The sequence below is a fragment of the Pempheris klunzingeri genome, chromosome 5 (assembly GCF_042242105.1).
Source record: "Pempheris klunzingeri isolate RE-2024b chromosome 5, fPemKlu1.hap1, whole genome shotgun sequence".
Taxonomy (NCBI): Eukaryota; Metazoa; Chordata; class Actinopteri; order Acropomatiformes; family Pempheridae; genus Pempheris; species Pempheris klunzingeri.
Genome location: NC_092016.1, coordinates 14,359,979 through 14,381,807, shown reverse-complemented (window position 1 = coordinate 14,381,807; position 21,829 = coordinate 14,359,979). Strand labels below are relative to the sequence as shown.

At 41.3% G+C, this 21,829-nt stretch overlaps 2 protein-coding genes across 3 annotated transcripts in view; both read left to right on the top strand.

The window, feature by feature from the left end:
- Nucleotides 1-1,210: 1,210 nt before the first annotated feature.
- Nucleotides 1,211-10,161, top strand: LOC139201805 (high affinity choline transporter 1-like). Of its 2 annotated transcripts, none has more exons than XM_070831230.1 (9): nucleotides 1,211-1,305; nucleotides 4,585-4,774; nucleotides 4,899-5,012; nucleotides 6,072-6,227; nucleotides 6,366-6,514; nucleotides 6,728-6,874; nucleotides 8,072-8,225; nucleotides 8,642-8,859; nucleotides 8,951-10,161. In XM_070831230.1, exons 2-9 carry the CDS (start codon nucleotides 4,591-4,593, stop codon nucleotides 9,464-9,466), a joined length of 1,638 nt encoding a protein of 545 aa, XP_070687331.1. In that variant the 5' UTR covers nucleotides 1,211-1,305; nucleotides 4,585-4,590; the 3' UTR covers nucleotides 9,467-10,161. The 2 variants fall into 2 exon arrangements, with proteins under 2 accessions (XP_070687331.1, XP_070687332.1); XM_070831231.1 differs by having other exon boundaries at nucleotides 1,234-1,305; nucleotides 4,589-4,774.
- Nucleotides 10,162-14,605: 4,444 nt separating this feature from the next.
- The window catches only part of igf1ra (insulin-like growth factor 1a receptor), a 70,317-nt gene continuing 63,093 nt past the window's right edge, over nucleotides 14,606-21,829 (top strand). The window contains exon 1 of the mRNA XM_070831488.1: nucleotides 14,606-14,699. Coding sequence (XP_070687589.1) covers nucleotides 14,606-14,699 — 94 coding nt within the window. The remainder of the gene's footprint in view (nucleotides 14,700-21,829) is intronic.

Below are 21,829 nucleotides of genomic sequence, written 5' to 3'. Positions count from 1 at the left end.
ATGATACACATTAGCCAGCCAAACCACCAGGAGGCTCTGTAGAAAGACACATTTGATATGTTTTTTCCAAACAGAGGAGGGATCCACATCCATGGCTCTAGCTGGGCAACAGCATAAGTAACCTAATGTGATATTGGACAGTAGTTTGATTTGGCCAATTTCCCATGTATTTGGAATTCCCGAGATAAATTTTAAATGAGATATTGATGAAATGAGGTGAAATATGGGCTTGGCCACGAAAGGGGAAATAGAGTTAAGAAACAAGGATCTAAACACTCCCTTCACCTTTTTAGTGTGTCGGAAAACTCTAAAAAGGGTGAAAGGATCAAAAGTTTAAGGTACATTTTATTCATGCCTTGTAATAAGAAAGGGATGTAGGAACCATTAATGACAATTTATGTAAAATGACAGGTGGGATCGAGGTCACCGCTTTCAGCCTTCTTTGGTCTGAAATGACCCGTAGCTGAACACACATAATGTTCCCAAACGTTAGATATAGTTGATGTAATTAACTAAAATTGAGTCACCTGATTTTGTGACTCTTCTGTGTTTGTGCTACTGTCACATTATGTCTGCCTGCGTTATTATTTCAGTGGAAATCTAACATTAATGTTATATATTGAAGTCTTTTATACTGAGTGGTATGCCAACACTGCGTGTGCATGCGTTTGCCGTTTTTGCACTTAGGTAGTGGAAAACATGTAAACCCAAGATTTACTCCATACAACCTGCATGATTGTGCAACACAGTGCAGGTAGTGTCACTTTCCTGGCATCATGTTTCTGCACACACTGAAACTGGGAAAACATCTAAACCACTGGGCTGTGAAGTGGACTTGATATTGTATATCCACGTTTCATCGAGGACCTCGTGAGTCCTGACACCGGTTCAGATATAACTACAGCAGGTATCATCTAACGCTGTCATTTATTATGGCCTTCCGCTCAGGGTGCGTTCAAGCGCAAACGCTACAACCGATGGTTTGCAACCATTTCGAAACAGCTGTTAAATTCCGGATGTGGGCAGCATTTCACGACAGCGTGTAAGGAAAAAAATCTGCCTGTGCACTTTCGGTTTTGCCATCCAAATATAAAGCAAAGGCCATGCGCAGCAGCACATCCAGCACACCGTCATCGTGTTAACAAACGCTTCTGAACGGCTTGGCGGCGCTGAACGCAGCCCCAGGTGTCACGTTTCAAAGGGCGACAACAATAGAGGAGAATTGACCAGCCGAGGATTTAACAATACTGAAGCTGAGTGGAGGCAGCAGATGTGCTGAAGGCAGGACTCCGGCTCTACTCAAAGGTACGGCAGCCCCCACACGGAAGACTATTTAGCATCATGTTTCTGTTTGCGGGTCATGTTGAGGATAAGAAAAAAAAACGCACCACGGTCATTGTATAATTAAAATATATCGGATTCATCCAATTCATTGGGTCCCAGTTGTGTTAATATCAGGCGGTTAATGTTGGGCTTTATGTCTTTTTTATTGCTGCGGTTTTAAAATGGTCGCAGTAATGTTAAGCTAGCTTAAAACGGGGACTACCGGGGTCTAGCATGCAGCTGCGTCTTAATTTCAGCCTCTGTGAGAGAGGAAGCGCACATATCCGTGCCCGTCTGTGGGAGATAATAAAACAAAATATTGTTCTCAAATTCAGATATTTATTAAGAACGGATGGTGTTCTGTCGTGAAGAACCCATCATCTCTGGCGCCTGGCCTGTTTCTATGAGTAATATTAAAATCTTACATATGAGTGAGCGCGATGAAACATGGTACACGTGTTAAACGCTGTGAAATACCGATGTATGGTGTTTTTTTTAAATATATATATGTAAAGCCAGATGCCGGAGAAATCATCTGTGAAGACTTGCTTGGGCTCTGTCGTTTTTTCAGTGATTTTTGGAGGCGTTTAAACATTAATTGTTGGTTGGAGATGAAGTGCTTGCTATTGTTGAACTCCCATAGGCGGTGATGGTAGCTGGAGCTCTACCCCACACACTGGCGGCACTAACAGACACCGTTGCATTACAAATGTTGCACACAAACACATGCCTAGCTTAAAAATACATTGTCATTTTGTAGCTGAGACCATCCCAAGGAGGTAAAACAGCGCAGTACAGTCATACAGCGACAATCCAACACTACCACAGTCTGATAGGGACGATTCTGCCCGCATAATGAGTATTTTGTTCGTTATACATCAGTACTTGTACTGAAATAAAATCTAGATTGCAGGCGTCTTACTCAGAAGAGTGATTTAACTCCGTGGTTTTTCCATTTTCCATTTTTAATTGCCTATTCTGCCAAAATGTTGCTTCCCTGTAAGTGATGAATTTCATGAGGATTTTACAAGGAAAAAAAAGATTTTGCTGCTTAGATCTCTACTTAGGCATTTTAAGCGTGTTGTACATTGTCGAGCCATTTTGGTGTTTATTCACCCTTTCAATTGAAATCACATGGCATTAACCAATAACCTGCACCGGTTGGTCTTTGTTGCACACTTGTTTAGGGTGTGCTCATGGGTCATGCTCACCTGATCTGTGTTGTGTGCACGTGCGGGACACAGACAGAGTTGTGTTAAGTAGAGAGCAGTTTATGACAGGGAAATGGGATCCCACAGCAGCTGGGAGGAGAGATGGTTATGGACGAGCGTGAGGAACTAGAGGAAGCAGGCAGACTGGCAGGAGAAGCAGAGGGTAGTGATCCTGAGGACATGGGGGGAAAACAAAGTCAACCGGAGAACAAGAATCACAAGGGGAAAAAAACAACACCAAAACACAGAGCAGCTGACCGTAAAAGAAAAAAAAACAAAACTACCACTGGCGATGAGTGACTCAGGAACTGGGATAAATATATTGCAGAGCTGATGAGTTGATGGATGGCAGATGTGATACGTTCATTGGGAGAGTGAGGAGTGGAAAGGGGTCATGCCCACGCCATCAGACAAACCGTTGGAGACCGACAAGGAAGCATAGGTATAAGAGGGAAGGGGAAGACTCAAGGAAATACCAGGGAATTGTGGGGGACGGCCCAACCGTAACACTTCATAGTCAGGAAATACCCTGTTTGGAACAAATATTGCATGGTTGACAAACAAGAATGCATTATTCAGTACACTACTTTGTCAGTGTGTTGAAAACTTGGGGGTAAAATATGGGTGAAAGAATTTAGCAAGCTAAATACAATTACAACCAAATGATGTCAGTGTAAACATTTTATACTATTTCTTTATAGTTAACTGCTCAACTATATTTTCTGCACGTGCATTTTATTGGAGTATTTCTTTCAAGGCAGTTTCCTCTTGTAAACTCAGATTTAAATAACTCTGACTTTTATTCCCTACAATTAGTACTAGATTACAAAGGCCCTTCCAGGAAACCAAGCCAATGAACCTTCTGGAAAGTTACGGACCCATTTGAATAAAGCATTTGAAAGGAGTCTGTTTTTCCAACATGAAAGTCCAAATGCTGTTTCAGTGACCTGCTATGAAAAAAAAAAAAAAAAAAACTGTCCATGGCAAAACAGAATCCTTGTGGAAAAACACTGGATCTCAAAATGCTGGAATACAGCCTAAAGACATAACTGACGTATCCAAACTTCCCTAAGGTTTACTAAAAGCAACATTTCCAGAAAAAATACATGACAAGGACATCAGGGTCCACAAGGGTAGCCTCCCCTGGCTACATGATCTTTATGTATGTGGAGCATCCCTTAGTTATTTCCTCCTGTAATCAGTGAGGTGTTTGTTCGTTGTGGGTCTCAGGTTTAGATTGTATGGTCTCAGATTATCACTTTGGATTACTTCAAGGCTCTGGCACAATGCATCACAGCAGAGGACGTGTGTGCTCCTTTCTCTTGGACCACCAGACACCTCAGTCAGCCGTTTTGAAGTTTCACAGCCTTAAGAATGATAAGAACAAGAGTTTTGTCTGGGTGAAGTGCGTTTAATTTCTGGTCCAGCTGATCTGGACATTTGCATTCTCACATACTGCTCCTTCAGATAATGTTTAGATAACTCCAGAGTTGCAGTGCATGTGTGAAAGGGGCTTTGTTCAGTCATTTTTGGTCCCGGATGTTAAGCGCTTATTCGGGTAACTCCGTGGCTCTGTATCTGTCTCAAGTATCAGGTGGGCTACACTAACGTGGTTTGAATATTGGCCACATTACTCGTTTAGAAGTCTTGCAGTGCTATGACCACTCACCCACAAAATGTATCTCAAAATGAAACTAAATGTTAGATTTGTGCTACAATCCAGGTTTTACATAAAAAAAACTAGAGTACATTAAGGTACAGTGCTGTATAACTGTACTATTTGTGTATGAGTGGAGGCCCTGGCAGTGCCCATTCACAGCCTGTCAAGGTAAAGTTGAGACTTGGCTGGCTGAAAACTGCTTTTTTTGGTGGTACATCCTGGAGATGGAAAAACACAATAGTACTAACTCTCTCTGGATGTTGTAGCACAGCCCCAATGTTAAACATTGTCTTACAAAACAACAGCTGCTTTTTTTTTTTTGTATACTTGAGTGTGCTTATTGTGCTGCGTATGTTTGTGTAATTGATGGACTGTGCATTGTGTAACCAGACAGTCATGGCAGTGAATGTCCCTGGACTGGTGGCCGTGGTGGTTTTCTATATTGTCATCCTGGTAATTGGGATCTGGGCATCTCGGAAATCCAAAAAAGTGGAGAAGACATGTGCTGGCAGCAAGAGTGAAGTAACCATTGTTGGCGGGCGCAACATCAGTGTCCTGGTCGGGGTTTTCACTATGACAGGTAGGGCTTTTATGTCATTCAGTAGTGCTTTATTTGTGTTCCTTATTGTGTGTGCTCTGTGCTACTTTCCCTGTGTTTTGTTACTCCGCTCTTCACTTGATTATTCTCTGTGGTTCCCTTTTAGCAACATGGGTTGGTGGAGGCTACATTATGGGAACCGCTGAGGCTGTTTATTCTCCTACTCAAGGTCTCATCTGGGCTATGGGGCCTCCTGCATATCTTATCAATTTTCTCTTGGGTAAGTAGCTGAAATGAATGAAGCTGTTGTATGATAACACACAGCAGAGGAAGAGGTGGTGGTTATTGTAGGAACCTAAACAAGATGTAGACAGTTGGTTGTTTTAGTTGTAACACCCTGGCATTGTGTTTTCATACGTGCTCATGTGTCACAGGATGTGATACTTAACTCGTGCTTTCGACATTGTGTGCGTCATACGTTTTGCTGCTACCCATATCAATAATTTAGACAAGAAGAAACATTTTACAGGACATAGATTCCTCTAACTGAAGGTGTTTTGCACATGACTGATAAGGTCTCAACACACAGGCACAATGTGCACTTTAAAACTTACTCATATGTTGCTGCAAAATGGCCAGCAGTCAAATTATATTGTTCAACAGCATTAGTTTCCCTATCAAGGCTCTTTTATACACCCTCAGTAGATTGTTGGCCTATCTTGGTCAACAGACAGACATTCACAAGTACATCACACCTACACCTACAAAAAAAAAATCCCGTTTCATCTAACCTGCTTCTTCATGGGCTGTGGGAGGAGCCCTTCCCAACAAAGGCAGGATTTGTACACGGGCATTTTCCATCCAGTCAGATCCAAACTGGCGACCTCTTTGCCGCGAGGTGACAGAACTGAAGAAATGAGATTTGATGACATTTCAGCCCACACCTACTTGGCACAAGCGAATGGGATATTTTGTATGTAGGTTACTTTAACCAGGGGTTCCGGTGAACAGTTTCATTTCTGCTTAATCTACTGATTCAGGAAAGTATCCTGATTAGTCATTCAGACTAAAATGTAAGCAAAGATGACTTCTTTAAAATGTGTTGTTGTGCTGTCACCTCATCATTATGGAGGACTAAAAAAATAAAATATTCACGTTTGGGGAAAAAATGATTTCATCAAATTGATGCATCAAAATTGTTACTTATGTTTCTGGATTGTTTCTGTTGCTTTCAGCTCTGCTCTGACTCACTGATACATTTCAATGGAAAACAATGAGTTTCAAGTAATTTTTCTCTAACAGTTCTTTTGTTTCCTTTGCATACTCACTATCTCTTAAGGAGGGTTATTTTTTGCAAAACCTATGAGGTCGAAGTGCTACGTGACCATGTTGGACCCATTTCAGCATCGCTATGGCAACATTTTCACTGCAACACTGCTGCTCCCTGCTTTGGTCAGTGATATTTTGTGGGTGGCCTGCATCCTTGCTGCTCTGGGTAAGTAACACTCGTGGTTAGTCGTTGTTTTTTATGTATCCCTTTTAACAAGACATCTTAACGCTATGTTTCTGTCCTAATGAACCACTTAACATTTTTGCATACCATCTCTGATTTCAAGTTCTTTGTGATTTGCAGGAGGAACGATGAGCGTAATTCTCGGGCTGTCGTCTGCCCTGTCCATCGTTATCTCGGCAGCTGTCTCCATCATCTACACATTTTTAGGGGGTCTCTACTCTGTTGCATATACTGATATCATCCAGCTTTCCTTCATCTTTGTCAGCCTGGTGAGAAACGGGTGAAGCACAGAGGGAGGGTAATGAAGTAGTGAGTGAGCCTCGGTCTGAGAAGAGAGACTGAGGAGGAGGGAGGGCGACAGAAATGATGGGGCTTAAATTAGATACTTTCATGATGAAGTATTATAAGACATGTAAGCAATTCAATAGATGACTTGTTCTTCGTTTTGCTATAACAGCTGTTTTTTTTTTCCTCTGTTTCAGTGGCTATGTATTCCTTTTTTGGTACTCAGTCCTGCAGTTGCTGACCTCTCACAAGTAGTCCACCTCAACCAGTCAAATGTTAATTCTTGGATGGGAGAGTTGGAGCTGGCAGATGCAGGAAAATGGGCGGATGAAATGCTGTTATTGGTTAGATTTTTAAATGTATTTTGTGTCTGTGTGTGTGTGTGTGTGTGGAGTCAGGCATGAAAATACTACATCCTCATCTGTAACATTGATCACATGCAAACACAGAATATACTGTTTCTTCATAGAGTCTTCTCATACATCCTGGAAAACCTTAAAATGTATTATTAGAGCTTCCCAGACCTTGCGAATTCTAGACAAATTTTACCAAAATGCCAATCAATGTTTGAAAATCAATATTGTCTATTAGATCCTACTTTGTCTGATGTCCGCTGGCAACTGATTTAATTACAGCTCTGTTCAGGTATGGCATTGAATTAGCGGAGTAAACTTGATCAATTACTGAAATTGAAATCGGCTGTCCTCGAACAGGATTCACAGCGCAGTCGTTGCTGTTAAAATTACTGATGGCTCTGTTCTGTTCAGGTATCCCAGTAAGTCATGACAGTGAGGTAGCATGCACAATATCAGGATCCTGACACTGAAGAAGCTAAATGGTATTCAGCCATGATTTCGTTTTACTTGCACCTACAAATGTCTGCAGTGAAAAATGCCTACTGAAATTGCACTTAGGTTTTAAGTTCAGGATATGTTGAGCCATTTTAGTTGGGCTGCTCCTCTGGGCTCAGCAGCTAACCTCACTGTTACTGTATGAGGATCCTGTAGTTTGAATAGGCTTCAATATAGAAGAAATGCGTATGAGCATCTTTGTGTGTGCATGTGCAGCAAAGTTCAGACTATGACCTTTTCCCCCACATTTTTGGCACAGCAGTTGTAGCTCCAGCAACGTGCATGATAGTGGACATTTTAATCTCAGGAAAAGCACGGGAGCAACTACTAACGCTGATGATGGCTGTGTTCCATTTACAGGATAGACAGACTTTGTTTGATTAACGGTTTTATTGCTATTATGTGATAACGACTTGAAAATCTTTGAGCATGTCCTTTTTAAAGATGGACCAGTGACTCATACATACTATTACATACCCAACATGCACAATGCCAGGAACTGGTACACCTACATGTAATGCAGCCATTAATTTTTTGATGTGAGAAATCTGTGTTTGACTAATCAGATTGTCTGATAGCTCTGCAGAGGTCTATCTGGTTATCTGCATGAATTGTCAAGTTGTTCACTGACTGTGTGCGTGTGGTTTTTTTTTTTTTTTTTTTGTGTGTGCATGCATGTGTATGTTATAGGCTTTGGGGGGACTGGCCTATCAAGCTCTATACCAGAGGATCCTCTCTGCAGCCTCCTCTGTTCAGGCTCAGGTCACCTGTTTTGCTGCTGCTGGGACAGTTTTTATCATGGGAATCCCCTCAGTTGTCATTGGAGCAGTGGCTGCCTCTGCAGGTACACGTGAATGTAAACGCTCAGCAGGTCACACCCAGTACACACACACACACACACACACACACACACATTTTCAATTATCATGTTCTAACCATTAGGTCCGACTACCATGGTAAATGGCATGGGATGATATAATCTTAGTTGCGTTTGTATGCCTGCAAATTCTTGTGAGGATTTGCATAACAGGTTATGGTTACTGATTATGGCATGGCAGTTGCCCGTCTTCAAACATTTAGCCTCCTATTCCCCTGTGCTTGATTTTTTTTTTTTTTTTTTTTTTCTCAAATTTATTTTTTGATGCCATCACCCTAATCTTAAAAGCTTCTTCCCCTCCCATTATTTCTTTTCCTCTCAACTCTGTCTATCTCTTTCTCTACCTCTATGCCTCCTCCTGTCTTCCTTTCCTTTCCTCTAAGACTGGAACCAGACAGCGTATGGCCTACCCCCTCCTTTTGAGCGAGGGGAGGCAGGGAAGATCCTGCCACTGGCCCTGCACTACCTCACACCCACCTGGTTGTCAGTGTTAGGCATTGGTGCTGTGGCTGCAGCAGTTATGTCCTCCATGGACTCTGTGCTGCTGTCCTCAGCATCTATGTTTACACAAAACATATACAAGACGACTTTGAGGAAGCAGGTGTGTGTGCGTGTGTGTGTGAGTGTGTTCGGTTCAGCATTAAGCAGAGCAACTCAATTTTTATTGTCCCTTTTGCTATTTCTTCCTGCAGGCATCGGAGCGGGAGCTGAAGCGGGTGATCCGTGTTAGCGTGCTGCTGGTGGGCCTGGCGGGAACAGGCCTGGCCTTTGGTGATGACAGTGTGTTCGCCCTCTGGCTGCTGAGTGGGGACCTGCTCTACTGCGTGATCCTCCCACAGCTCATCTGTGTGCTGCACTTCAGCTATTCTAATAGCTACGGTGCCATCACTGGCTACGTAGTCGGACTGCTGCTGCGTGTGCTGGGTGGGGAGCCACTGCTTGGGATCCCTCCTCTCCTCTTGTACCCTGGCTGGAGGGAGGAGGACGGAGTTATCACACAGTACTTTCCGCACAGGACTCTGGCCATGCTCGCCTCCGTGACATGTGTTATTAGTGTGTCCTGGCTGGTGGAGCAAGGCTTCTGTCGCCAATTAATTCCTCAGTCCTGGGATTTACTGAGGGTGTTTGATGGGAAACAAGAGGCAGATGCAGATGAAGTACCCGTTCCTGGGGAGGAAAAGAACATTATCCTTAATACTAAATTGTAGGCTTAACTTTAGTAAAACCTCAACTGAAGTATATACAAATTCCTTTTTATGCAAATTCCTACCAACCTACTTCTCTGCACAGACCATTTACGCACACTCTTACATGTACTTCACGTTTAATACTGAATTATATGCTTTATATGCACCAAACGGACCAGCAGTATGTTGAGTGATTCAGGGAGGCAGCTGAGACCTGGTTGGCGTCTCTTTGTAACAGAACAGGATTAAGGCAACATCTGAAGACCTCAAGATTCTGATCTTAATGTCGGAATTCAGTTTTTTTCACATGATCCTAATCCTCTTTAAAATGAACCTCTTTCCTCTCAGTTAAGGTGAACTTTTCCGTAGTTTCTTAATCTAGTCCTCTACACTCAAACCTTTTCAGTAAATTAAGCAGAGCCCAGTTGTTGTTATTTCATTGTGTGTTCATTAGGCATCGTCATACTTTCAAAGACGCCGTTTTGCTTCTTTGCATACACGAGGCATTGAGGGGGCAGAGCAGTGTTATTGGAGATGCAATACTTAAAATGTTGAGGTTGAGTGTTCCTCACAAACCAAGTCTAGTTGGAGGTGCCTGTTGATAGAAGCGCTTAATATTATGTTTTAAAGAGATCAATGAAGGACCATCAAGATATAGAATTATAATTGGTATTTTTTAGATGTTTTGTGATTGCAAGTGTTCATAAAAAAATGAAACCTAAACTGTGTAATTGCATTTAATAGAATCTGTGTCTTTACTTTTTACTTTTGAGTGTGAAAGAGAAGAAAAAAGACATAATATGGTACCTAAACACACTACACACTCTAAATGTAACATAATCACATTGGATTGGAGTGCTACAACTTTTTCTACTTTACCTCTAAATCATAATGCGTTAAGTAATTGAGTACACCACCTAAATTATGTAATATATATATATATAATGTATATCCTATTTGGCTTTGTTGTCTGTAGAGCAGTGATTTGACTTGATGCTTCAGTAATATTTAGTTAGCTTTAACCACAATGCAACTGCAATGTCACCTTTGTAGCAGCAGAGGGCGACACCTAAACACTGACAGGACCGAAACACGACATGCTGCAGTCTGAAAGTAGGAAAAAAAACAACCTCTTTTTCTCCAGATTATTTACACTTACTTGGCCGCTCACTTCACCTCAGCGTCATATGAAATGAGTTTCCAACACATTCTCACAGTTTGATGATTTTATAAAGCAAATATATCACTTAACCCAACAGAAAAATATTATTTTCATAACAGTTATCTCTAAAATACTGCATATTCACTCTTTTCTCAATCACAAAATGTTCAGATCAGATTCAGTAACTCAGCTTCAACAAGATGAAATGTAAACACATGACAGGACTCTTCATAATGAATATGTTTAATATGCCTGGTTTATTATAGTAACAAAACGAAAGTAATGTGCGAAACCTACATGTCTAGGTTTACATTCACTAGTATAAAAAACAAATTTTTATCAGTGATTCCTTTAAATCATATTCTGGAATATAGACTTAATTATAAAAAACCTTTAATTTCCATTTTTTAAAATTGCAATTACAATTTTAAAAATCGCTTTTATAATAAAATGGCAAAGGAAAATCCACATAATAAACACTGAGATGAGTTTCAAACACAGAATGACAAGATAATCTGCAGCCTACCAATCAGAAGCACTTTGTGTAAATATTGAACTTCTCCTTGTTAATGTGCGCTACCACAGTGGAGAGGAGTGCATCTACATGCGTGCGTGATTTGTGACATCAATGACATTATAAACCTCCGTCCAGGAGCAGACGGGCTCCACAATAAATAGCGACGCCTCCTGAACTCTGCGCTGTCACTGCTGCATGTGTGGGATGAATGAACGACGGGAGGCAGCGCTGGCAGTCCTCTGTCTGAATGAGACAGGGTCCATGTCGGGATTTACTCTGTGCCCGTGACGATGCTGTGCGCTGTAAACCTATGGCTTCATGGTACTGAGGGTTTGAACGCAGTCCCGTTCACTCCAGAGGCAATGAATCCTTTAATCTAAATGTGTGTGTATGTGTGTGTGTGTGTGTGTGTGTGTGTGTGTGTGTGTAAACTCGCCTGTTTGAAAGAAATATATGTATATATATATATGTATGTATGTATATATAATAAATAAAGGGAGTTATTCCTTAAAACAGCACAATGACATAAGCTCAGTATAGGTTGTAATCATTTGGAAGGGAACAGTTCATATAACTCTTTTTTGTTATTAGAAAATGACTTTCCCCTTAATACCGCAGTATTTAGACTGATAATAGATTTCCATGTCTTGTTAAAAAACATATTTAACATTAACAGATTAATGTTAAATATCTCTGCATAGACTAATTCACACTTAATGTTGATCCATAATCTACTGAAAAAGTGCTAATTCTAGATTTTGTCAAAACTGATTTCATAGTCCCAGATGAAGCTATTAAAGATCTGTAACAAAACAAATCCACATTTAAAAAAAAAAAGTAATTTAACATTAAAAACCTACTCCTCCGAAGAATCCCAAAATAGTTGCATAGGTGCTTAAATCTGTGTCAATCCAGAAACATACACATCACGTACAGTATGAAGTAAGAAGAATTCAGAATTGCCTTCATCACCAGCAGCCAACAAATCAACTAGTTAGTGATTATTACCAAGTCATCTTTTAACCTCAATGTTTGTCCAACCCACACTGATACTGTAAAATACGCAGGTAAACAGAATGAATAAGGCTCTCTGCATTACGTCTCACATTAACATGAAATACTGTCATAGAACACAGTTCACTTTAAATATCTTCAGTAGTTTTGTTTTTCCTTTATGGTGACCTTGCACATGCTTTTTTTTTTTTGGCTCATCCAAAAGCTAATAACTATTCTAATTTGAAAAGGATGTGAGTAAAACTGTATGTAGACAGCAAATCAAGTCAAAATTCCTTAAAGTAGAACTCAATAGAAGAAGCAATATAACCATTTACCTCTCGCTCACACACAAAGTTATTCAGTCACCAGTGGACAGCGTTGGAAGAAATGGATCTCGGACAGATTGGCCTGGGTACAGCTGATGTATTTCCCAACACTGTAATTTTTACCTCAGCTAACTTGGCTGCAGCAACATCTCCCCATCTTACAGACACAGACAGTTTTGTAACACCTCCCAGATAATTTAGACAGCCACATCATTTCAAGCAGTGTCACGGTGACACCTTATCAGCAAGGAAAGTCATAATTTAGGAGTTATTTTCCCTTCTGAGACCGTTTCATTTTATCAGCCTAGCTCTGTAGAAATGTATTTACTATTTCACATGAAAAAAAAAAAGAAGCCACAAGACACAAACGCATGAACAATTTTAAACAATGAAACTATTTTCTTTGTGTAGAAATAACTATTTCCTACCAGTGGCTGCAAGCACTACTTAGATTTCACCATGGTGACAGCGACCTCTTCCACAACTGTTTAGCTCTTACAAACTGCAAATGCTAATTTGCATGTCCTGCTCATGTTCGGGTCACAGGAGTTTGTTTGGATTAGTGACAGACTGAAATGATCTCATGTTGTAAATTGCTGCTTGCATGCTACAAATTTGGTGAAATTGGCCCCAGGTAATCATCTTGGGACCCCTTGTGGGAGCCCTGACCCTCAGGTTGGGAACCACTGATTTAAGAGCTGTAAGTCAAATGAGCGAGGAGATAAACATTACAGTCATCCTCAGTCCGTCCCAACAAATATTGAGAAACTCCTTGTGGTCTCATAACTGGGACCATTATGATATTAAGGAACATATCTGGTCCATAAATGGGTTCCACCCAGGGTTCCCTAGTGTGGTAAAGATCAGATTAGGTTCTACATACAGAACTGAAAGTGTTGTGTATAGACATCCTACACCCCATTGTGTATCATACACCCCATTCACACACCCAGATGGAGGAGTCTGGTCTGAGAGGCTTTACGCGCCCCCTGTGCGTCTGGTTTGGGGTGCAGAGGGATTTGGAAATCCTCTGGTACTGATCCACTCCGGTATTTCCACCCTGCCGCCGGCCACCTTATCCGTAGCACTATGTGTTTCTGAGTGAGAGAAGCCGACTCTTGTTTACAGCAGAGATTCCACGGAGGACCGGAGACCCACAGCCTGCGTTTTCACCGAGGGCGAACTGTAGGATTTCAGCCTCCGAACACACGCGCAACGCGAGATTTTGTCCTCTCTTTCTCTCTCGCTCCTTTTTTTTTTTACGAGGATAAAGGCAAAACAACACTCGTAAAGGGCAACTCCTTGGACATATTCTCCCTCCCACCCCAGCCGAGGTCGTCTAGCTGGAGAGCTAGAGACCCATTCTCCTGCGTGGCACAAGTCTGGTGTTTTCTTTCAACTGCAAATCCCGACTGACGGCAGAGATAAGTCCGACCCGAGGAGCTGGAAAATTGGTTTAAAAAACGACTCCTCACTGCGGGCCAGGACTGCTTGGTGGGGATCGAGAGCCCGTGCTGGCTGAATGGCATAGGCAAAAAAAGGTTTTTCATTCATTTTTCAGCCTCCCAGCCACCACCCCTGTGGACCTGGACGTGTTTTCTGCCCCACTCCCTACCCTCACGCACAGTCATTCACACGAGCGACACTGGCGTTCATTTATTATGGTGGTACAGGCTGTTGATAGCAACATTTAGTGGGACATTTTTATTGTTATTAGCGGGCCTGATCGCACTGTACGCGCACTGCTGTTTTCAAGAGATGGAGACTGAAGATGGGGATTACCATCATTTATCCAGTAAAATCACTGGCTTGTGTGCCATACCAGCCGACGTCAAAGTATCCTGTGATTGGCAAAAATAACAGACTGTTTTAGTGTATATTTTTTTTCCCTTTTAAAGGAATTCCCTCCTTTAACAATTTCTACACATTTATTTATATATATATATATATTTTAGAGCAAATCCTGGTAGACAAGCAGACCACGCATTTGCAGGCTACCACAGAGTAGCCTCTCCGGGCTACAGACACATTTATTTAACATTTTTTCTGTCCATGTTTTAAGGAGCTGGTGTGCATCACCCTATTTTTTTTTTTTTTTTTTTAATTTCCTTTTAGATCCCGTCTTCTTTTTGTTGTTTTTGTTTTTCAAGAGGTGAATGATGTTAAGGAACATGAGATCTGACACACCGACCTTGTTTTGGGGTCTGATGTTGTCTGTCTCCACTATCTGCATCTGGTCCACACATGGAGAGAGTAAGTATTTATTTTGAATAATTTTATTTCAGTTTTTTAAATCGGCGGAGGCCTTAATGTATAATTTTCTTTTTTGCAGCTCTGTTTAACCTCATGTAAAGCAGTCTTTGGCTGACTGGAGGGGTGAATAATTTGTTAAAATGTACAATATGTGGCTCTTTTAAATATATCTATCTATATATATATAAGGGGGTATCTATTTAATCAGGGCTTAATTACTCAAATCGACAAACCCAGTGAGCATGCAGCTCACCGACGTGTGCCTTTTACTTGTATATTAGCTGAGGACCATGTGGTACAGCTGCCCGTCAGTGGGTGAACACAATTAGGCAAAATCTGCTTTATTGTGCGCAATATCGCCTCATTTGATGAAGCAGCTCTTTTCGGGTGGAAACAGGGAGAGATACACGCCACATGTCGCCGTAATCTTCCCGGTAGTTATCCCAAAAAAAGCAGAGGATGAATCCAGGGACCAGAGCTGAAGGTTACTACGACCATGTGGCCATTTTGCATTTCGTGGTGTGGCGTCGCTGAGCATGAACAACCCAAATCAGATAAACTACTGATTCTTAAAAGGCCACACAGTCATATATATAAAAATTTAAAAAAAAGCCTCCAACAGTGGGTAAAAGACTGTCATCACAAACTCTCACCATGGTGAAAAAAATATGCATTATTGTTGTAGATAATCATATTTTATCTCCATTGTCAGGGAAGCTACAGTTACATTCTGTGTATCCAGATATGTAGTGTTCATTAATGCAAGCCTTTAAATAGAGGAGCACCTGAGTTTGGTCTCTACATGATGCCCCTTCACACTGATAATAGATGGCACTTTATGTGAGAGACATGTAGGGCCTTAAAACTTTAAGAACAGAATTTTAGAATATATACACACATAAACCTGTTGGAAAAACACAAATTTCAAAACTTTAGTTTTCTCAGTTTTCCTTTTGAGTGTTTCATCCGCTCTAGCAAACAAGAAGAAAAGCTTGTATTATTGATTTTGCATTATAACAGCTAAATTTAGGCACTTTTTAAAAAAAAAAGTACATACTGTATAGTCAAGTCAAATGTCTCGAGCTTCTACCAATTTTGCTGCGCTTGCTGTGATTTCAGGGTTTTATTTTGTGGGTTAAAAATTTAAAAATATGTTCATAAATGCTCCAGCTGGCATATTTGAAGTTTTTTTTTTCATCTAATCTAAAGTAATCTTATCTAATGTTCTGTATATAGCAGCCAGAATCACGGCTGCTTTCTGCCAATGCTAAAATAGAACAACTGGGAATTAATGAGCGTCAATGAGCGTTGCTTCTGTTTTCATTGGTCAGTAAATATACAACTGTTATTATTATTTTCTGTGACTGCTTGGTGATGATGGACACTATGAGGCTTTTCAGTTGAATCTCTCTAAATACTATGACGAGCAAAGACAATACATCATCTGTCTGTTTAGGCCAACATTAACTGGATTAGATCATTTAGCCCAGTCTCGCATTTTGTCTGTAAACTTAATGTTTAGCACACACAGTAAAATATTAATATGATAACTTATATTATGCTTCCTGGTTGAAAGAGGGACAAGAATTTAATTTGCATAACTTACAGACATTGTTGTTTTTCTTTGGTTGCATTACTGTCTACAACAGGCACTTTTAGACGTCTTGCACTCTCACACTGCATCAGAATCGTGATCTTTTTGAAGTATGATATGTTTCATGTGTTAATTTGACAAGTCACACACCAGACTTCTATCATTTGCCTCTCCAGGTGCACCTTTCCCCCTTGATCACAGAGGTTGTGATTGTGTGTCTGCGTAACTTGGGTGGCATGGCCTGGTTTGTTTGTGTACATGTGTGCGTTTAAGGGTTTTACATCACTTCCATTAAACTAATTTGTCCTTTTCCTGAGAGGATATGCGGGATGATGGAGACAACTTGACATGAGAAGGAGAGATGTAGGCCGACCTCTATTAGCATTCAAATAGAAGAAAAAACTTTAGCTTTAGTCCTAATGAGCAGTGGCCTGACCACAGCCATGTGGGGGTGCTCTTCTTTGCGCCCTCCTGAGCGCAGTGAGACATCCATGAGGGCAGCTGGGGGCTGGGAGACAAGTGGTTGCTCTCAGATCTTCACGCTCTGTGGTGTATAATGCATCAGGCCTTCATGAACAAAGAGTTCAGAGACAAAGACTGTGGTGAATATCAAGACAGGGATGAGTCTCATCAGTTTATCACTCGGGGATGATGTTTACTTCACTGGGCTGTAGAGGGTCAGAATTTCCAGCTTCTATCATCACTTAGTGGAAAATCACAGATATCCATGAGCTCCATTAGGGGTTGAGAACTTTTTTTTTTTTTTTTTTTTTTTGCTCTGTTCGTTTTGATAATCTGTCCACACCAATAAAATGTAATTAAGCTCCCTTTTAACTCTCACCACAGTAAACTTTCCATGCCATGGCTTCCAAGTATGCAGCAAACAAGTCTCTAAAAGGGAGAGAGAGCGCGAGGGAGATAGAGACTTGGTGTTTGGAAATAGAACGTGCAAAAATACACTTGCAAGAGAAACAGACTTGGTTTTGTTGATTGGAAGAGTAGAGAGTTTGTGAACTGTTTTATTGGCTTTTGCTGTTCACACGCAGCGGTATAGACCAATGCGCTTAACTCCATCACTTGGCACCACTACCATTAGAGTTATAAATAGGCATGTCACCAACAACATTGGTGCTCGGGTTGTGTGAGTACAGGCACCCTCTGTCCCGTTCCATGAGGGCACGCCGGTGTTCCTCTTCAGTTATTTATGAAGGGACATGTTGCTCCAGAAAACTTGAATGGCGGCTTAAATAATCAAACGTCAGCAAGCATTGTGTTTGACAGGCACCTCACCTACCTTTCCCTTTGAGGCATGGCATGCTGCAGTACAGCTCTCCCTGTCGTGATGGGGCAATTGGCTCAGATATGACTCCTGTCACTCTACTCCAAGGTGCCCCACTCCATCTTGTGACCGGGCCTGCATGGTCATATACTCCCCCGCCCTCCCCTCCCTCCACCATGTGTTCCCCTCCCCCACCCCTGGCTTGCCTGGATGCAGGAATGCCGCGTCTCACCCCCAGCGAGGAAGTGTTGTGAGTGTTCATAGCCCTATGATGTGTGTGTGTGTGTGTGAGTTTATTGTACGTCTCTCTCTGTGTGTACTGCAGCAGGACTCAGCGTGACAGCCTGAGTCAGTGGCGTGCCCCTGTGTAAGGATGTGAAAGTGTGTCACTGGGCTAGTTTGTGAGTGCAGTCAAATGCTGTCCTACAGCTCCTCCAGGCTGCCAGCTGAGGTTTACAATGCTTAATTAAACACTTTATTTCAAGTGGCCCATCTTAGGATTTGCTCAAATGCAGTCTCTGGCCAACCGCACATACATCTTCGTGGGCTGCCGGTTTAATGGCCCGTGGAGTATTGTACAATTTGTGCGATGATTGCAAATGTTAGCTCTTCTAATGGATGGCACTCGCCGTATCAGTTGAAAGCTGTTCATCAAGAACTGAATGTGGATCCGTCCTGGCTGGAGAATTCATCGGCCAAAGTTTTGTCTCAGAGGCGTTTCCAGAATCTTATCGAGAAGCCTTTTCATCGGTTCATGTTAATCTTTCAGTCATCACTTAGTTATTTGTGATTGTTGTTATGAAGAATAAAGCTCTCTAAAGGGTGCTGTAAACACTGAGGTGCGACATGTCCTAAAAGGAAGCATGCCTATTTATCTATAGCTTCAGATTAAGGCTGAAGTTGAGTCAGGGTAGAATAACATCTAAAGTGGCGCTTCATCATTCACTTTATTTTATTCATATACACATGAGCCAGAGAGGCCATGGAGTGAACCTGATAGAAACAAGTGTTTCTATACACAAACAGCTGCATCACAATCAGTGGTAGGAAACAGTCATTATGACCAGAAAACGTTTGGCCCATGCGATGGGCTACACTGTATGAATGAAATGAATAAATTCATCACTATTTTATATTTTACACACAAGTCCCTCTGTTTTTCTTCTTTTATTTTGAAAGATTACAGCTGGGTTGCGCACATCCTCTTCGACAAGAGCCTTTTATCAAACAAATCATCTAATGAAATTCAGGTCACTGCAAGCCACATTTTGTTATAATCAAACAATGCATTTAATGTGGTTGCTTAAGGTGATCAGGCTATAGTTGTGCTTGTAAACACAGAGCATGTTACCTCCTGCCCCCTTCCCTCGTTTTGGGAGCGGAGGGAGTCTTTGTGTGAGAGTTGTTATGATGAGGAGTGTAGTGTTACTGTTTGGGGTTTTGGTGATATCTGAGCCACAGTGTTTGAAGTAACTGAGGGGAAGTGGCCCACCAGACCGCTGGTCAGATGACTTCCAGTACGCCGGGGATTAGGGCCAGTTGATGTGGCAGGTGTGAGGGGATATGACTGCACAGTGACCGGCTCCCTCACTGCCTCAACTACAACTGGATTTTAGTGGAAATCTCCTGATGCTGGTTATTACAGTTTAAAGTTGAGACCAATTGCAAGCATGTTGGTTGTCATAATTCATGGAGTTGATTGTTTGCTGTGTAACATTTCTTCACGCCACTGAATGCCTCCATATGCACCTCTCCTAAATAACAGCAGATGTTTTGTGATTGCTTATCAACTAGAGCTAAATGTGAAACTGAATCTAAATTAAATTTCAAACAAACAAATAAAATTTACCTTTTTTAATGTGCATATGATTAGAATTTCTCAAAACCTCACTTAGAAATATTGTTTATGACATTTCAGTCTCATATCTTCTAAACCAGAAAATTAAAGTCTTGGGTCGGCTTTCAGTGAAATGGTCATGTGAAACATGAGATTTCCAAAACTGATAAAGAGGTATTTGTTTGATATGTTTTTAATCTGAAAACATGTTTAAAATATAGCATATTTTAGATATAATTTATAGAAATGGGTGACACCCAATACAAATGTAACCTACTCAAATCTAGTGCTAACAATATTAGAAATAATAGTGCTAGTTCTACTGGAGAAATCCCCATCCTGATAATTACTCATATTGTTTTTTTTCTACATTTCATATCATGATTGAAGCGTGACTGAAAATGAATAGAGTTGCAGCCCTGCTTATTGTAGACTCACATGACACCTCTTCAACTCTGCAGAGGAATCTTCCTAATAACCTTCCCGGAGTTTACAGCTGGATGTCTGGAAAAGGGTACAATTATGTGCTTTCCCACAATGCTCAGCCTGTGGCCTTTTGATAAACAGCACAACATGTGGTCTGAAAGTGCAGATTTCAATCTCAAGTTCCTGTCAGCCAAAACTGAGATTAAGTTTATTTACATTTAGGGTATGTTTACTGAATCTGAATCAGAGTTTACGTGAAGATAAACAGTGACCATTAGCCATGGCTTAATTTGACAGACTTACACAGGGTCATGTTTGAGTGTGTGCGTGCATTTGCAGGTGTGCGTGTGTATGTGTTTGTGTGATGACATTTCCATGGAGGGCCAGGGCAAGGTTTATCAATCATAAACATGAGCCGGTGGATCCCATTACGCTGTGGAGATATGTGTGTTTACTCAGCAGTGTGAAGAGCAAAGAGAAGCAGGAGGGAGAGACGGACGCATGTATGCGGGCTTATCGTTCTCTGTGGACACACATCCACATCACTCCTAGGTCATTATTGTCAGCGCTTTAATTTTTTCCCCCTATTTCATGTTTATTCAACAATGAATAAAGGTATCCAAAGGTTTAGTATCCAGATCTCATTTAAGCATTGTTGTCTTCACAACAAATGGATTGACTGGCAAGAATCAGAGAAGCCTGAGGCTTAGTTTGAGGCAACATCCTACTCAATCCTTTTCCAAGGAAATGATTGGAATTCCTGGTACTTAACATGCCTAATGAGTAGAACAAGGGAATCACAAAGAGGAGGTTTTTCCTTTCATTGTGCATTCCTTTCTCTCTTTTCTTCTTTCTTTTCTACATTTTTTGGGTTTAAATCCACTTTAGGTAAGGATGAAAGACAAAGGAATACCTGATTGGTGTCTATGAAGCCCAGAAATACATTTAAAGCATGTGGTGGTTTTCTTTCGTGGTTTTATATCAGTAAGATCGCCTCAGATAGCTATGCTTGGCAGAAACCTTATCTCTCCAACGTCACAGTATCTCTTTGCTCCCCCCTTCTATTCTCTGGCCAGAAGCCCCCTGATTTTATTAATGCCTTCATCAGGAAGTGGGGCCTAGAGTTTCTCTTTACCAACATACAAATTAGTCTTTGTATTTGAGTGGCTCCACCCCTCCTCCCTCTCTCTCCGGCTGCTGGAGAAGCTGGAAGAAAATTCTCAATGAAACAAAGAAGACATGCAGCTCGATGGCTCACAAGTGGAGCCCAGGGGCATTGGTGTTGATTGGAGAAAGCAAATACTATTTTCTACTGGAGTAATCGTTTCCGTTCTAAATTTGGAGAAGTGAAACACCCTGGCAGGGGCAAATATAGCCCATTCATCCCCATAAACAATGCAGCTTCTAGTTTTGGCAGAATAGTTTGAACAAAGAAACAAACATGGTCTTTTTTATCTCTACTGAACTGGAGTTAATTTACTCACAGGGACATTTTGAGAGCACATACACATTGTATGCTTGAATATGTGCCAGGGAGAGGTCACATTTGTTCATTTTAAATGATTTCTGCAACCATTTCCCCATTTCAGAAAGACAATATGGTGGGCTGGTGTTTTGGGAGAAGAAACAGTTTAGCTCTTTGCTTTATCCCCTAGCCATGGTTAGCTTTCTGACAAGGATCAAAGACTCTTACTGAAAACATGCCCATTTGTCTCATTGGATAGGCACTGTGGCAGTGTCGCTCGCTGTGGCGGTGTCCTAAGCCTCTGTAAGAACATAACAGGTTTAACCAAGGAGCTCATGTGTCAAGGCATTTCCTGCTGACTGCTGAACCTTCTTTTAGACGGTTCAAAATAATATGCAACCTGTTAGCTGCTGCATGTTTTTCATGCTCCTTCTGTAATTATATAAATAATTTGTTTGTTTGTTTGTTTCTATTTAACACAATGCATCGTAAGGCAGTGTAGAGGTTTCTATCTGTTAGGTTTTACTGA

What these genes read in the sequence shown, in the direction of transcription:
- LOC139201805 (XM_070831230.1), top strand. Translation starts at nt 4,591, where the DNA reads ATGGCAGTGAATGTCCCTGGACTGGTGGCCGTGGTGGTTTTCTATATT. An exon ending in CTGCATCCTTGCTGCTCTGG is followed by an intron (nt 6,228 to 6,365) that starts GTAAGTAACACT and finishes TGTGATTTGCAG; the next exon opens with GAGGAACGATGAGCGTAATT. An exon ending in CGGATGAAATGCTGTTATTG is followed by an intron (nt 6,875 to 8,071) that starts GTTAGATTTTTA and finishes TGTATGTTATAG; the next exon opens with GCTTTGGGGGGACTGGCCTA.